This window comes from Ambystoma mexicanum, chromosome 5q (assembly GCF_040938575.1).
Source record: "Ambystoma mexicanum isolate Mex_15411 chromosome 5q, UKY_AmexF1_1, whole genome shotgun sequence".
Lineage (NCBI taxonomy): Eukaryota > Metazoa > Chordata > Amphibia > Caudata > Ambystomatidae > Ambystoma > Ambystoma mexicanum.
In genome coordinates this window covers 387,084,430-387,100,961 of record NC_090933.1, presented here as the reverse complement: position 1 = coordinate 387,100,961, position 16,532 = coordinate 387,084,430, and the positions used below count along the sequence as shown (strand labels likewise).

At 48.1% G+C, this 16,532-nt stretch overlaps 1 protein-coding gene across 1 annotated transcript in view; it reads right to left on the bottom strand.

The window, feature by feature from the left end:
- TYMS (thymidylate synthetase) overlaps positions 1–16,532 on the bottom strand; it is a 214,681-nt gene that overhangs the window by 125,258 nt on the left and 72,891 nt on the right. Inside the window, exon 3 of the mRNA XM_069620874.1 lies at positions 4,344–4,518. Coding sequence (XP_069476975.1) covers positions 4,344–4,518 — 175 coding nt within the window. The remainder of the gene's footprint in view (positions 1–4,343; positions 4,519–16,532) is intronic.

Below are 16,532 nucleotides of genomic sequence, written 5' to 3'. Positions count from 1 at the left end.
GTGCTCATTTGCCACGATTCACTGCTGTCTCTTAAGCTAGGTTGGCTGGTTACTGGAATACCCTTGGGGTGTCTGTACATACACTGCCTGTGGGAAATCAACTGTGTCCTTCCACGTACCACAGTCCTGCACACAATTCTACTGTGCTTGCCCTCGGTATTGTCCTGTATTATGCAGTACCCCCTTGGTGAGGAGTTGACTCGCACCACCTTTGTTGGTGCGCCGTCCGTTCTCCCGTGCTTGCTTTTGTGCTTCCATCCCGCTGTCTGGGTAAGGGTGGCAGGCGGCTGCCAGTTGCTTCCATCCCGCTGTCTGGGTAAGGGTGGCAGGCAGCTGCCAGTTATTCCGTACAAAGAGCCTTCTGGTTGTGGCGCTGACCTGTAGCCTATCCCGCAGCGTTACTGCTCCGGAGCAATAGTACCCACTCGCCTCCGGTCCGTCTCCCCGGGAAGGTGCAATTTTTCTAATATTTACCTTCTGCGCGCTCCCCACATGCCGACTGGCACCTCTGATAGCGATGGTCTAGAACATTCCTAGGCCTCCGCCTGCCTTGCGTAGTTCAGTCATCCTGTTCCGTCAGGTGCGCATGGCCTCTGGGGCCTCTTACAGCGCGGCCGCTATTCCCTGTGGGTGAGTGGTTTGTGCCATCCACATACCTGGTGTCTTGTTTGTGTGTTTATCCGACCTCTTACTATGGGGGTGTGGGGGGGCAGGGGGGCACCCTGCGCATCGATGTCCCCCAGTGGAGTGGGTCCCTTCACCATAGTCCCTCCGCTTCTTCCTGCTATGCTCTTCCAGCCTTGTTGCGTGGGCAGGTGCCTCCACAGGCCAGCAACCTTCCTCTTGTGGCCCGGTTCAGGACGATTATATGCCTTCCTTGTCCGTCCCAGTTCCTCAGCAGCACGCTCGCCCTGTGCTATTGCCCGCTGCCTCTGCGGGACGTTGTCTTGCCTTCTTCTATGTCCGTGTCTCTTGATCAGGGCACCTTTCCCCACTTCCACGCTGGTGAGGCTGGAGTATCGGCACCTTTCTCCCTCCGAGCCCTTTTGCGGGTTGGTCATTCAAGGGTATGGATTTCACCTCCCCCGAGCGTCGCTGGGTGGCGTGCAGTGGTCCCCCGCTGAGATTGTGTAAGCCCTGGTGTCTCTCCAGTTATGGCTCCTCTCCATAGGAGTTTCTCGCTGCCGCCTAAGCTTCTGCCTCGTAAGCGCTGCGTCCACCTTGGTGCTGGGGCTGCTCTCCCCTCGTGGTGGGTCGGGTCTCTCCCCACAGGCCCAGGACGTTGTTGGGTACCTTGCACGTCTGCTGGATGATTCGCCTGCAGGGCTTGTCCTTTTCATGTGCTAGTTGTTTATGCTGTGCGCACCTCGGTGTTGCGCTGCCCCGCCTCCCTTATGATGCTCACAGGGCTGCTTCTTCGTTGCAAGCTGTTATGCCGGCCATTCTGTATGCCGGCTCCAGCACCGTTGCAATCGTCTCCCTGGTCCGATCCCGGTCCAATTTCTCGCGGGACTACCATCATCTGTCCCGCCAACCTTCAGATGCTTCTCAGCCGTTTTTCCATACGGTTTTTCCACAGCTTTTAGGGATCTTCAGATCATGCAGGAGCTCCAAAAGTTTGCTCCCCATGCATGGCCGCCAAGCCACGCCCCAAGCAAAACAACCTTAGACTACATTCTATGCCCGGTCATAGCACTTCATATGACAATATTACAAGCAGGACTTTTTATAGCTCTTATTCTATATTTTTGGGGCAGTCTTCAAGTCAAATCATTGTTCAGGTAGTACAAAGCAATTTGCATTGGAAATGGGCAACGTGTTGGAGTACAAATCGATCTGCAATCCAAACAAAATGTTTCGTAATCCACATTTTTTTGTACCTAGTAATCCATGCTCACCAATAGAGGCGTTTTCAAGTTACTCTTCAGATCAGGCAGTAATATTAGTAGAGTTCCTTTCTCTAGCACTGCTCTCCCGGTACCACCGATCCTCAGTAGAAGTTAATGTGTTCGGGTATTTTTACTCACTTATGTTGTTTTTACTCACTTATGTTGTTTTTACTCACTTATGTTGGAAGTAAGTGAATGGTATGACTCTGGTCTGCAGAGCTGGTTATGAGCAAGCGTCACTGTTCTGTTTGCAAGGAAATGTATTGTTGACTAAGCACTGGCACAGACATCCTGATCATACTAAGTGGTGCAGCAATTCTCATGAAATTATTCTCCCGATACATACATGAGGCATGTTCCCATTGGCATGTTTTCGGTCATGCTACTTTTGGTTGACATTGGTCCATCTGGAAAACAACATGTCTGAATTCTTTGACACTCTCGAAGCAGGATTAGTGATATTTGTGTGACACAAACACTACCCACCCCAATAACAAAATATGTTGTGCATTCACTCCAAGCAGTGTTTTCCAATCGACTAATTATACATACCTAAACCTATTGTTCATACCGAGAATACAATGCTTTTTTTCTAGGCACATAGGTGTATTTCTCTGTAACAGTGTACTTTTGCCAGGCATTGCTGCATACCTTGAACAGGTTATTGGTTTAGGAGAACAAAACCTTTACTGATTTGTAAATAAGGTCAAAGGTTATGAAGGCGCAAATTCCCGTTAAAGGGAATACAGAAATTGTGCAAGACAAAAAAGGTATGCCGGACAGCTTGTCCTGCCATAAAAGACATTCTTGTGCAACGATACTGCAATGGTAACCAGGAATTTTTTTAAAGCTGGTGTGCGCGATGTGCATCGCTTATGTTGAAGCAGCGTGCAAGATTTTTCCTTAATAGTCTTGCACTGAAGATGCCTTTGTTAAGTAGAACAGGGTAGGGATATAGAATGATATGATACAATAGTTTATTTATAAAGCGCCTATACACAATGTGTTTCATAACGCTTCAAGGCAAGGGAGCGAACAAGGTAAAATACAATGACATTCTTACAGGCCATGAACAGTAAGGATGTGAAATTAACTATCGTACTCGGCCTGACGACATTTCAGATAGTGCAAGAGCTAAGACAGGTAAGGAAGGGCGGGGGAGAGTGGGAAGGAAATGGAAACAGACAGGCAACTACCATATTGGCCTGACAACATTTCTGGTAGAGCCAGAGAAAAAGGTGAGGGAGAGGAGGAACAAAACAAGTGACTATCGTACTAGGCCTGAAAACCTTTCAGATAGTGCTGAGGGAGGGGGGTGGGAACAGTAAGGGGATGGGGGAGCGACAGACAAGGTTGCTATCATACTAGGTCCAGGGAAAATTCTGATCGAGTAAGTGCATAGAAGAAAGTAAGGGGAGGAGGGGAGAAAAAAACAGAGTAAGTAATCAAAAAAAGTGGGGAAGCAAGAGGGGAGAGCGAATACAACTGCAGAAGTTAGTAGTAACACAATGTTGCAAGCCAGGATACAAGATGAAGATGGAACAGCATGATTCAGGGTCACCATGAGTACAAAATGCAAAGGAAGTCCAGCATGAGAGTTGAGAAAGGGTAACGCACCGTGAATCAATGAAGTCCATAAAAGTAAAATCCAGCATTGGCCACAAGACGGTGAAGGTGAAACCAGAATGTAGCAGGACAGACTGTGCGGGAAGGGGGTGGGGGGTGGTCACAAGGGGGGGACAAGAGAGGGTGTGGATGACCAGTGGGGTCAGAGGGTGTAAACAAATGTTGGTGCATGCTTACCTGCTGTCGTAGCAGTGGTTCGGACCTGGATCCTCCTGGTCCAAACAGGAATTGTCCTTTTGACTGCCCTTCACTTTGGATACCTGGGCGAGAGACGCCCTTGATGTAAGAGTTAAGAGCATGAAGGAAGAGGCAGGGCTAAGAAGGTGGGTGGTGCTTAGGCCAGGTGACCAAGATCCACTTGCACCTGCTCCCCAGCTGCAAAGGAAAAGAGGCTGGAGGGATCCTTAAATACGGAAAAGAGCGGCAAACAGAAAGGCACCAGGTGGGTGGGGCTTGCCAAGTGGTGAAACAAATGCTGTAATAATGGTTACGTTGGACACCTATCCTTGGAAGAGCACTCGAGAGGCTACCGGGGTCTGCGGCCTGTAGCAATCCAGATGTTCTGGACCATGACTCCCATTACACCTCACCATTGAACATACGGTCTTGATGGGAGGAGTTGTCCAAAACCTATATAATCCAACGGTTCCAGACCGATGGTACACAGTAACTCTTTAGCACAACTACTAACATAGGCCAGCTTTCATGAAAAACACAATCAGAACAGTTTATGTATATAGGAAACTCAACATAAAACAAGTTGTTGATGAGTGTCAAAAGCTGTATGACATTGTCTGGGTCTTGTGCAAGTTACTGCTTTGCACTCACCTGAGTGCATATCTTTGTACTCCGCGCCAAAGTGCCTCCACTGGAAGCCATAAACTGGGCCCAAGTCGCCTTCTTCTCTGGAGGTAAAACCCATTTTATCCAGGAAGTCTCGCGAGCCATTGGCATCCCAGATCTTCACGCCCTTTTCAGAAAGCTCTTTGGCATTTGTAGAACCCTGGCATGCATTGTAAAAAAATAAACAACCCATCAGCAACAAGTTAGACGAAATTGGAGAAAAAGTAGTGGAACTACAAAGGGACAATATACCATTCACAATTTTTTTATTTTTTTTAAACACATTTACTACTTGAGGGAAAAAAAAACAACATGTAAAGCCCACACTAGAATATGCACAATCATTGACAAAGCCAACTTTTTTAGCTTTTGTGCAAGCATGGGACTGGCATATGCACCAGTCACTGCGCTACTGATACTACCTAGCTAGGAGATGGCAACAGCTGGAAAAAAGAAAATACTTGGTACAATGAGGGTAGTGGCTGACAAATGCCCATCTATTACCGATACAAAAGCCAACACCGTTGGCTTTGCGAATGCTTGTTTTTGGCAGGGCTTCAGTGCAAGGAACAGATCTGACAGGGTAATACCAATAAATCAAGTGGCTCAAAGCAAACTGTTAAAACATTACTACATCAGGAACTCATTTACAGCGAAACATACACCATTAACTAACGGGACAGATCACAAATACTGACAAGCCCCATAAAGAACAAAGTTTGAGGTTACTGCTCAATAGAATTACCTTAAAGAGATCCCATGAGGGTTTACGGCCGCAATAGGCAGTTAGGTGGAAATGGCCATAGGGATTTGCATGGCCATGGGTGGCTAAATAACCAAACAATGCCCACAAGCTGTGATCCCTCCTAGCTATACTCCAATGCAATAGTTTGGGCATAGAGGTGGCACTAGGATGCTACCCAATAGCCAAAAATAATAATGCAATCCATAAACAGATAACTCACCACTACAAGCACCCACCACAGACAACGCAATGTCACATTGTATGCATCGAACCACACCACTGGTAAGGACAGTCTACCCAACCCTTCTCCAGCCTTATGATAGCCACTCCACCTGGACAATAGTGACATTCCAGCATGGCACTGGTATGTACCAAAACCAAAAAGATGCAGGTTTTCAAAGACACAATTAAGCAGTGACACAATCATGAGCTACAGAAAAGGAACATTGACACAAATGGCACAATGTGAACCCTGACCCCATTACTGTATGGCTTTCCTTCAAGTGCGGCCTGCTTTCCCCCCCCCCCCCCCCCCCCCACCTTACATATCAGATCAAGGCATAGTTGTAAACAAACGTTATGCCAAGCAGAAAGGAAAGTTTGGCAGAACTCTGGCTCGGGAAGCCTCAAGTGACTCAGACCGCCTCCACAGAGGCAAGAGAAAGGCTCACAGGAAAGGATTGGTTAGGCCCCTTTTCTACATTTCGAATAAAAGTGTTACAAAATCATCCTCGGAGTAGCTGCCTTCATGCTACCTCTAACCCGATCTTTGCCGCTCCGTGCATATGTACCCGAGACCAGTTGGTTTAATCCTCTCAGAGGGGGTATCCACCAGAGAGCTGGACGCTAGCTGCGGCCAACTTGTTGATCTGAGTAAGCTGTAGATTTGAGCAAGTAACCCCCTGATGGCAAGTGGAAAATGACAACACAGATCTCCCAAATGAAGATCACACAGGGCCGCCATAGCGACGGAAGAGACCTTCAAATACCTAAATGAACTTCATGTGGCATGTGAGTTGGTCAGTTCTGCTTGAGACAGCACTGGGTTTGCCCTTCCATATGGCAGATAGCACTGTTCACGCCCACTTCAGAGAGTGCTTCGAGGCAGTCCAGAGTGTACTGTTGACATCACGTACGCCGAATTGGAATATACTGTTATCTCCTGGTCCTTGCGTGCTTCTAAGTGCTACTAATGCTAGAGCCTGCAATGAAAAATGTGAAGGCAATCTTGCGCTAGCTATCGTTTCTGCTGTACCATCTGCCTTTAGTGTTAACACTGCCGTCCCTCCCCCAGTTTTCTGGTCTATTGTCAATGACCCATCAATGTTAAGCATTTCTCCCGCACCTTGGGAATGTCATACTGTTGCATGTATGTAGTACAGTTGTTTACATGGTTTCCTTCCTCCACCGGTTCAGCTACAAATGTCGCTGTGTTTACAGTCCTGCATCTTACCATTTTGATTACTGTATTTGAGATGATCTCCTCGTATACGGAAGCTCTGCTGTCTGGGCCTTTAGAGGATTGCAAAAAGGGAGTGTTCCACTTAAAGTGTGGTACTGCACCCCATAATACTTGCCGACTTCTCTACTGCAAACGCGGCAGCAGCCAGAGCTTGCTCACAAGATTAATGTCCACTCATCACTAGGTCTAAATGTCCACTATGAGCCAAAGGGTTGTGTCCTAGGGTAGTCTGTGCGAGTACTGCAGGCATCACTACTCCATTGGAGTGTGAGAACAGGGCACATTTGTCACAGTAGTCTGCAATCCCCAACACTGGAGCAGTGCATATGGCTTTCTTTAGCTCTTCAAATACATCAGTCATCTGGTGTGTTCATAACTTGCCATTCCCTCTCAGCGCTTCCTTGAGTCTGCTCAACAAAGGTCTCGTGTACGTGCTAGTCAAATACCCACGCTCTGCAATAAATACAGAAGCATAGAAACTTCGCCGTCTACCAACCCAAAAAGGTGTAGTGGTGACAAAGTTCCAGTACTATTATCACGTATTGGCCCACATTCCTTGTGTCCATCCCGTCAAACAAACTAGTGCACAGAACTCATGGACGCTTTGCTGTTAAAGTGCACCAACCCGACCCTAGCGCGTCCCTCATGCCATTCGGGTTATCTGCCTACTAACCTTCCCCTCTCCCATTGTTTGTCCTTCACCACTTCTGGACTACGTGGATCATCAATTATCTATTGGAGCATTAACATTATCGTTGAGGTAGTTAAGAGGGCCAGATTAGGGGACAGGGGAGGGGGTGGGGATGAAAGTACCATCTTACCTGGGTCAGTTAGTATTATCAATTCTTGCTTTTCAGGGCCACCAAAAGGGAATTCCATTGTGCCTCTAGTGAAGCTTGGGATTTCACATAACAGGTCAGTGTTTGAACCGCTTCTCAACTCCCATTCATCTTAGTAGCATAGTTTTCTGATGTGTGTTTTAGTCCAGCCTGGTGTATTCCGATGCTTCGAATCCCATGCCTTTCAAACGATAATCTCATCTAGCTTTTGTATTAATCTTAGCTACTAGGGGGCATCATTGGGAAGGTCCATGTTTGCATTAGCTGTTCCCAACTGGCCTGCCTTCCTATCCGGTTTAAAGTAAAGAGGTACTGTTTTATCTTATTCTTGCACTTGGTTTTGCATACTTGATTATTGCTGGTTTCTGGTGGAGTCCCTGGCGGTTGACCATAACAGTGGATTCCACCCACGTTCCTGGCCACCCGATTGTCCATTGCCTAAAGTAGAGAAAGAGGTTTCCGCTTGACCCGACTGTCCACACAATGTGAATTGAAAGACCAGGTAAAGAGTTCAGAAATGCATTTAGTGACTCGAGTGCACCCAGAATGCACAGGGCGACTGGGCTGACAAGGTAAGAGCGCGTTCAAGTCGCAAAAATGTGACAGGCACATTCTGTGTAAACCAAATGAGCGAGTAAAAGTGACATAGGCCTTGGTAGCAGAGAGCCGCTTTCCAACAATCGCTTTTCCAAAAATAACAAAGTTTAGTCACTTTACAGGATGTTTTTGTGCACATTGTCGTTTTACCTAACAGTTTTCAATCTATATCTGTAAGATGCAGTTTTCTCTTGCTACATGTCAGTGTCCTGCCTTCCAAGTAAAACTGTTATCGGACTGCCTCAGCACCTCCAGCCCAATCAGTGCAAATGTTGCTTTCTTGTTGAACGTTTCTACTTTTGAGCCTAAAGCAGCAGGCAGGCACTAGCCTTTTCACATTTTAGGTGTGGGTGCTGGCATGGCAATCTCTCGAGACAAATGTGTACCACTCATAGTGGCTACAAGCCACTCATGCCAGAGACAAATTCAAAATCAAACACGTTTGGCAAAGCCTGCAGTTGACTTGTGTAGTCATGGGATAGGTAAGTGCCAGCCTCTACCATAGTGCCGTTAACTGGTTATTAGATGGCAACTGCTGGTAAATGTGTTGTGTACCTGGGCAAATAATGCCATTGCCTTTCAAGTGCATATACACCAGAGTCAAAATTGCTTTCTTTGCCACTTTAGTGCAAGGAATATATGGAATGACACTTATTGCTTATAAATCAAGTGGCTGAAGGCACACCCAGATGAAGACTGTTTTCTTATTTTCTAGTACCAGGTTTACATCTGCATTTAATCCATTACCTTTCTGAAGACTGCCTGGAAATAACAATTGCATCCCCATAAAAGCCAACATCTTGATGCCAGTGCACGGTTGAGCTACCCAAGACATCCCAGGAGAGGGTGCATGTTGGGCAGATAGGTAGGAACAGCACGACTGGGCAGTCATTGGGTGGGTAAAAAGCCTAACACCGAAGGGTGCGTGTCTCTCCTCACATCTGATCACCTCTTTTATCTGTACTCCTAGGCCAGAAGTCTGGCCTTATGGGTGATCCAACGCACCAGTTAATAGCCACAACTAAACTTTTTTTTTAATAAAGTGTCCACACAAGTCTAGACCGCCCTTATATTTTTCTCAATGTGATGTATGTTTTTTTTAATTCGTGCACAGGGTACAAGTTGATGGAACATGCAGGTGTGAGGACGCAGTTCCGTTGGTGCATTGTGGAATTAAACTTTTTTTGGCTGCACACCCTCAGTTGAAGTAGACACTTCAAAGGCCAGGATTCATGCACAGGTCGAGTGGCCACGAGGCCAGACACTTCGCCACAAGACACCACACATTTCACATCATGGCTCTTTAAAAAGCAGGTCACAGAGGTATTTATATTTGATCAACAACTAGATAATCCATTCAAAGCCTAGACGAGTAGCCGTTGAATTTGATGTATGTAATCCCTTCATTTTGCAGATTGGGAGGGAGGCATGGGTTTCAGGAGGGCCAAGCAGTCTGTGCCCTGGCCTCAAAAACTGTCAAGATGCCCTTTGCTATGCTGAAGGACAGTGAGGATATAACGAAGCACAGGTGAAAGGAGCACCAGGCAACGAGCATTTGGGCAGAGAAGCAAAAAGGAATGCTGCTATTTATTGATGCTCCAGGTACTCATGTGGTACAATATTTATGAAGTATAAACCTTTGGGTCTGGACTCCACCTGATCCCAATTTTAACAAGTATTCAATGCCAAAGGAAGCCACCACAACACAATTCAAAAGTGATAAATGGTTATTATTGTGCATCAAAGCAACAATGAGCATAAAATATAGGCGCAGAAGACAGTGTAATTGTGTAATGCATACATTAAGACAAACCAAAGTAATTCAATCCATTTTGGTTTGGAAACAAAACATTTTTATGTTGTTGAAAGGAAAACACCCAACGTCCCCTATATCTGGCCTTTGAGAGCTAAAACCTCCTAAACCAAGTGAGAAGACCACATCTGAGCAAAAGAGAGTGTGGGTTAAAGTGCAGACAGAAACCCAGTGCGGAGAATATCTGAGTGACTCTGAAACTGGTCACATAGGGTAAAGTAAAAAAGGTAGAGGACAGATTGATTACTTTTGTCAGAGGAAGTGTGATCTAAAGTTAAACCATAGGTACAAAAATATGCTTGTGATGCTGGAAATGCATCAGAGGGACAGGGCCTCCGTATCCTTTGCTGCTTTTTATCGTGTGTTCCGTCGTGTTTTCCGCGCAGGAGTTCATGTGGGACTCCTGGCAGTGCAGCTCTCGCGCCTTTTGGTTTGGTGAACGGACCTGTGGGATATCCTTATGGCACCCATGGGTAGGGGTACAAACCTGTGCCCCCTAGTGTATGTTTTTGGGCACCTGTGTGACCCACAGAGCAGGGTACGGGCTGGTGGCAGCTCCGTGCTGAAATGACTGGTGCCCTGAGCATCCTCAATTTTGGGATGCCCAGGCCCAGTCATTGGAATCGGTAGATTCCTGATGGAGACAAATTGGGCCCCCATGGCCTCTTGCCTTCCATCACCTGTTACCCTGATCTTCCCGAAGTCCTGGGAAGCCCTGCCTCGGTCCCTTCCCCCCCTGACTGGCTGTTGGGTGGAAGTTCCGTATATGGTAGTGTGGGGAAGTGCTGACCAGACTGGCTGGAGCCTTCTCAACGACCGTATGTTGTGGGTACGCCTGTGGGTGGGACCTGGGTGAATGGAGTGTGTGACGAATATACATTCTATGTTGTGACTCTAGTATCTGGTGTTTGACACAATGGTTGAGGCAGCCCTGCCCGAAACGGGTATGAATGCAGCTTGGAGTGTTGAATGGCTCGGTACTTGTCCCAATACACATAACTTGTTGCGAGTGTCTGGAGAGAAGTGAATGGCCTGAATACCTCCTGTGCCCGATTGGCTGCCTGCCTGCATGAATGCCCGCAGTCGTGATTGGATGCGACCCAGTGGATGAGATCAACAGTATATCTGGGGACCTCTCACTGCTAGGAATCGTGTTCAGAAGCTTAAGTCCACTACGACGAGTAACTGGAGTGAAGCTTAACCTTGAGCCCTGCTGGACGAGAAGAATTGCTGTACCTCTCCTTTGCAATCTGAAAACTGCTGTGCTTCAAGAACTGGCCCAGAGAGGACCTGGTAAGGCGCCCTGTTCCCGAGCCACGAGGGACCATCGTGCACAGCTGATCTTTGCCTAAGCTCCCTGGTAGACAGACCTTCGACAGGCTGCCGACCCGATACATACGGGGACTGCTGCAAAACTCCAAGGAGAAGCGCCCGGACTGTTGTCCGCCACCGTCGCCGACCGGAGCCGCCGTGCTCCCGTCGCCTAAGAACTTAATTTATCCAAGGACGCTCTCGTCCGCATCGTCGCCGCTGTATCCTGCTGGAGAAGGCCTGACCGTCGACGCGCCGAGGCGCATCCACCGGTGGGTTTCCCGCCACCCAAAGACCACAGAGACGCAGACGACTCAATGCCCTTGCTGGGCCACAGTTCTTCAACTCTTTGCGGTCCAGAACTATCGACACCGAGTTGCCCCGCACGCCTCTTCCTGGCAGGACGTTTATGCTGCCCCGTCAATGAGCACCGCTAGGAACGACGCGCACTTCACCGTCGTAGCTCGACCTGTTCTCCGTCGGACGTTCGACGACCCGTGACTCCTGTCTGAACGGGAGGACACTCAAGAAGGGTTGTCGATTTCCCCGACGCGGAACGCTTCAACACCAAGGTACTTTGGGAAAGAATCAATATATGGACTGAGCTTGTATCTTTCTTCTACAGGTTGCCCAGGTTTGGGGGGGGCATAGGGGGGATCTCCACACAGAGCTATGTTTAACGGTAGTTACCAGTACTCTGCCTATTGCTCAACCATCCTGCTTTCCTTCCTCTCTCTACTGCTGGTTTCCTCTTTATTTTGCTCTGTGTCTCATTCTGACCGTATGCACTTTAATAAGATCGAGTAACGTTAGTGGTACCACTTTAGAACTGTACATATTTACCATTGTTGATTCGGAGCACAAAGTGAGTTATCGTGATCGTGTATATGACTTTGAATATTAATTATATAAAGACTGTTTTAACCGATACAGTGTGTGGACATTCCTTCTTGGGTGCTTGGGGACTACACTACTTCAGAACCAGCTTGCATCACGTCCCGAGAAGCTAGGCCTGGATTGCTCGTCCATTGCTACCGTAATAGAGAATCTTGGCAGGGGTCTCTGTGCCTCCCCTCTACCATATAGAGAGCGGAAGTGCAGACCCTCCCTCTGGTCTTTACAATGCCATTGACATTTTTCATGAGCAAAGGAAGGGGCTGCACTATTCAAACTTAAAAAGAAATGATCAAATAAGGGTTAAACAGAAAAAGTTGTTCAGCCCTTGCTGCGACAAATTGCTGCCAACCCAATTAAAACAAAACAGTTTAGGTTTGTTGCTGCATAGTTATCCTACTAACATTGTTAATGCACAAGAATTATGCTGGCAGACCCAATGAGGGTTTTCCCCCCTTCACGAACTAAATTGACACTAACTTTTTACAATGGAAACAGAGGAGTTGTTTTGTGTTTCTCAGAAATAAGAGACTGAGGACTTGATTCAAACCATTAGGTTTGGTTTGCAAAATGAGAAGCATAATTCTTTTGTCGAAGCATAATTATCAAAGCAAGGGCTGAACAACTTTTTCTATTCAACCCTTATTTGATCATTTCTTTTTGAATTTGGATAGTGCAACCCCTTCCTTTGCTCATGAAAAATGTCAATAGCATTTTTTTTTAACCCATCACGGTTTCATGGTTTAACCTGGATTACTTTTGTCAGAGAGGAAATTAGATGTACTCGGTCCTCTACCTTTTTCTTTACCCGACGTGACTAGTTTCAGAGTCACTTCCATCCTCTCCACACTTTAACCCACACTCTTTTGCTCAGATGTTGTCTTCTCACTTGGTTTAGGAAGTTTTAGCTCTCGAAAGCTAAATATAGGGGACGTTGGTTTTCCTTTCAACATAAAAATATTTTGTTTACAAACCGAAATGGATTTAATTACTTTGGTTTGTCTTTTCATGTATGAATTACACCGTTTTCTGCTCCTATATTTTATGCTCATTGTTGCTTTGATGCAGAATAATAACCATTTATCACTTTTGAATTGTGTTGTGGTGGCTTCCTTTGGCATTGAATACTTATTGGGATCAGGTGGAGTCCAGACCCAAATATTGATACTTCATATGAGTAACTGGAGCATCAATAAATAGCAGCACTCCCTTTTTCTTTTGACACTAACAAATATTTGTGGTCATAGCTTTTGTGGTGCAGGAAAAGTGCTGGTAATTTCCATTACCGCCACTTTTCCTGCACCGCAAAAAAGTATAGCTTTGCCAGTGGGGATCACTGATTTACCTCAGGCCGCCTCCGGTAAAAAACGCTGGTATGACCTTTGCCAGTAATGCCGGCAATCCCTTCCATGGAGTCCTGTGGGACTCTGGAATGGGGATTTACAGCCCTTTCCGGCAACTGGAATATCCCAGCAATACCGGGATATCAGGCAGTGTAAACGGTTGGTCAGTTTGCCAGTATCCCACCAGAATCAACAGCGCGATACTGGCAAACATATGAACCCCATTGTGTCACCTTGAATTTGCACGGGGAGAGGGAAGCATTTCAAACACCTAGCACAAATCAAGAGAAAGCACTTGACAGGTGGCTTCTTTTTGGATTACAAACAGTAGCTGCAAGTATGACTGAACGGGTAACATACCCAGCAGTTAAACTCTTCCTTCCATCAAAACGTGTCAGTTTGTGTGCACGTCGACAGGCACTAGAGTGCACTCATGGGATCCCATTTCATAGAAAAATCTTGGTTACAGAAATGTCGATAAGAAAATATATTGCACATTGTCAGCATAAATCAAAGCAGCATGTGCAAGACTGCTTTCAATCGTTTATACACCAGCATTCAAAATGTGTACTCGCAAGCAGCCATTTTCTGGTGTCCGTGGACTCTCTGCAAGTATAAATGGCGTGCTGCGTGTATATGCAGAACTGGGTGGCGAGTGACATTAGGTCTGGTTGCAGCTCGCAACTTGAAATGTGTACCCCCTGTACTACACAGGATCTTAAAAGACTATCCAAAACTAATAATTCACACAGGTCACAACAAAGACAAAAGAACTCGCATACAACCAACACAGACAAAACATTAAGGCATATTTCCAAACCAGTTTACTAGGTCGTGCGTACTCAGACGATCACCAGGAAGTGGGTGCCTACGGTCGTTGATCCAAAGTCTGCATGGACCACCTCTCAGGGCCGCATGCCCCGGGGCATTGCTTCGATGGCCGGCTCTCGCTGCAACGGAGATGCCGCCTGGCACCAGACACATGCCGCCACGAAGTCGTCGACCTTCAGCTCCAGTTCGGGGAACCAAACCTTCAGCCGCAGCCTTGCCTTGCCTTGCCTTGGTCTTTACGGCACCCTGGTGTCCATTGTGGGCCAGGGTGATCACATCCTTTACCTTGGACTGTGGGACCACTATCCGGTCGCCTCGAAGCAGCAGGCCCGACGCCGAGAAGGGCAGCTCTTCCTTGATCTTCCATAGCTGCTCTAGCCCAGTCTTGGCCTCCTGAGTCCGTCCTGCCAAGGACTCCAGCTCCGACTTCCAGGAGCCCTGCTGCATGGAGTGCTTTAGGATTTGGAAACACTCGTCCTCGGCAGCTGACGCTTCAAGCTCCGACAAGGGCATTGCGTTGGGCATGGCCGCCTCCACCACCATTCGGATATGATCATCAGCCTCCTCAGCACAGGTGTAATATTCTACTCCCCCAGGTGCTCCCGGATGCCGGGAGAGATAGTCTGCTGCATTGTTGGCCCCCGGCCGATACACCAAGGTGACCCCATACTCCAGAAGAGCGAGCATCCACCGCTCGATCCTGGCCGGTAGCTTTGAGGAGGACCCTGCCAGAATGGGAAGCAGGGGCTTATGGTCGGTCACAACCGTCACCGGGCGTCCCAGGACATAGAGCCGGAAGTGCCTGCAGCCCCAAAGGACCGCCACAGCCTCCCGCTCAATCTGTGAATATCTGTTCAGTCTCGGACAGCGCTTTGCTGGCGTACACCACTGGCCGAACACCCCCCAACACGGTCTACCTGGGTTAGCACGGCGCCCAGACCAAATGGGCTGGCATCGACAATGATCTCGGATGGTAACGCCGGGTCGAAAAACGCCATCGTGTCCTCAGCTGCCAGGGAACCCTTGATGTCTTCGAATGCAGCTTGCTCAAGTGGGCCCCAGTGCCAGGCGGATTCCTTCTTTGTTAGAGCCCTAAGGGGTTCAGACCTAGAGGCGAGGTTTTGAAAGAACCGCCCACAGTAGGTGACCATGCCGAGGAAGCTCCGCACTTCGGACACCGACTCAGGCGGCTGCGCCTTCTTGATGTCCTGGACCTTCTTCGGGTCTGGCGATACCCCTCCCTCCTTGAATACGAATCCGAAGAATTCGATGAAAGGGCGCAGGAACTCCCATTTGTCACTATGAAGGGTGAGGCATAGCACTTGCAGTCTCTCAAATGTCTTCGCCAGCCTTCTCAGATGGTCCACCTCGGTCCTTGCAAACACCAAGATATCGCTGATGTTTAGCACACCCTCCAGATCTGCGAGGGCGCCTCGGATGATATTTTGAAACACCTCTGCTGCCGATGAAACCACGAAACTCAGTCTCTTGTAGCGGTATAACCCCCGGCGAGTGGTGAATGTGGTGATATACCTCGATTCCGGGTGGAGGACTACCTGATGATAGCCCGTCCGGAGGTCCAACTTGGAAAAGAAACAAGCCCCTTGTACCTCTGCAATAATGTCATCGATGGTGGGGGTGAGATGCCGCTCCCTCTTGATGGCCTTGTTGGGCAGCCTCATGTCTACACAGATACAAACAGTCAGGTTGCTTGGGCTTCCTCGCAACCACAATCGGGGACACCCACGGGGTCGGGCCCTCCCCCTTCTCAATGTCGTCGAGGCTCACAAGGTTATCCAGTTCCTTGTCCACCTGCTCCCGGAGGTGGAACGGCACCCTGCGGTGTTTCAGGGCAATGGGCTGCACGGAGTCATCAATATGCAACCTCACCGGGTCACCAGTCATCAGTCCAATTCCACTGAAGAGGGCGGCATACTTGTCGAGCAGATTGATGTCCTCAAGGTACACTGAATATGCGAAGGGGACAATTCCGAGAGCTTCAGCGGTGGCACAGCTCAGGAGAGTGTTGGTACTCACTGGCGTTATGTAGAATCGGGCCTTGATCTGCGAGCCCTCATGTTCCACCTTTGCCACGAATGCGCCGTCCAGTGGGATTGGTTCCAGTCCGCCCCCCCAAATGCAAATATGCGAGCTTTCGGTGTGAGTAGCTTGGGGGGGGTGAGTCCAGAGCATCATAATGCCCCCGGGCCATCACATTGACCTTTGCTCCAGTGTCTACCAGGACCGGGACTGGCGATTGACTTCCACCAGGCACCTCGGTTGTCTCCTGTTCTTGCCCCTCAGGATCCCCACACTGGAGACAAAGAAAATGTTCTCTT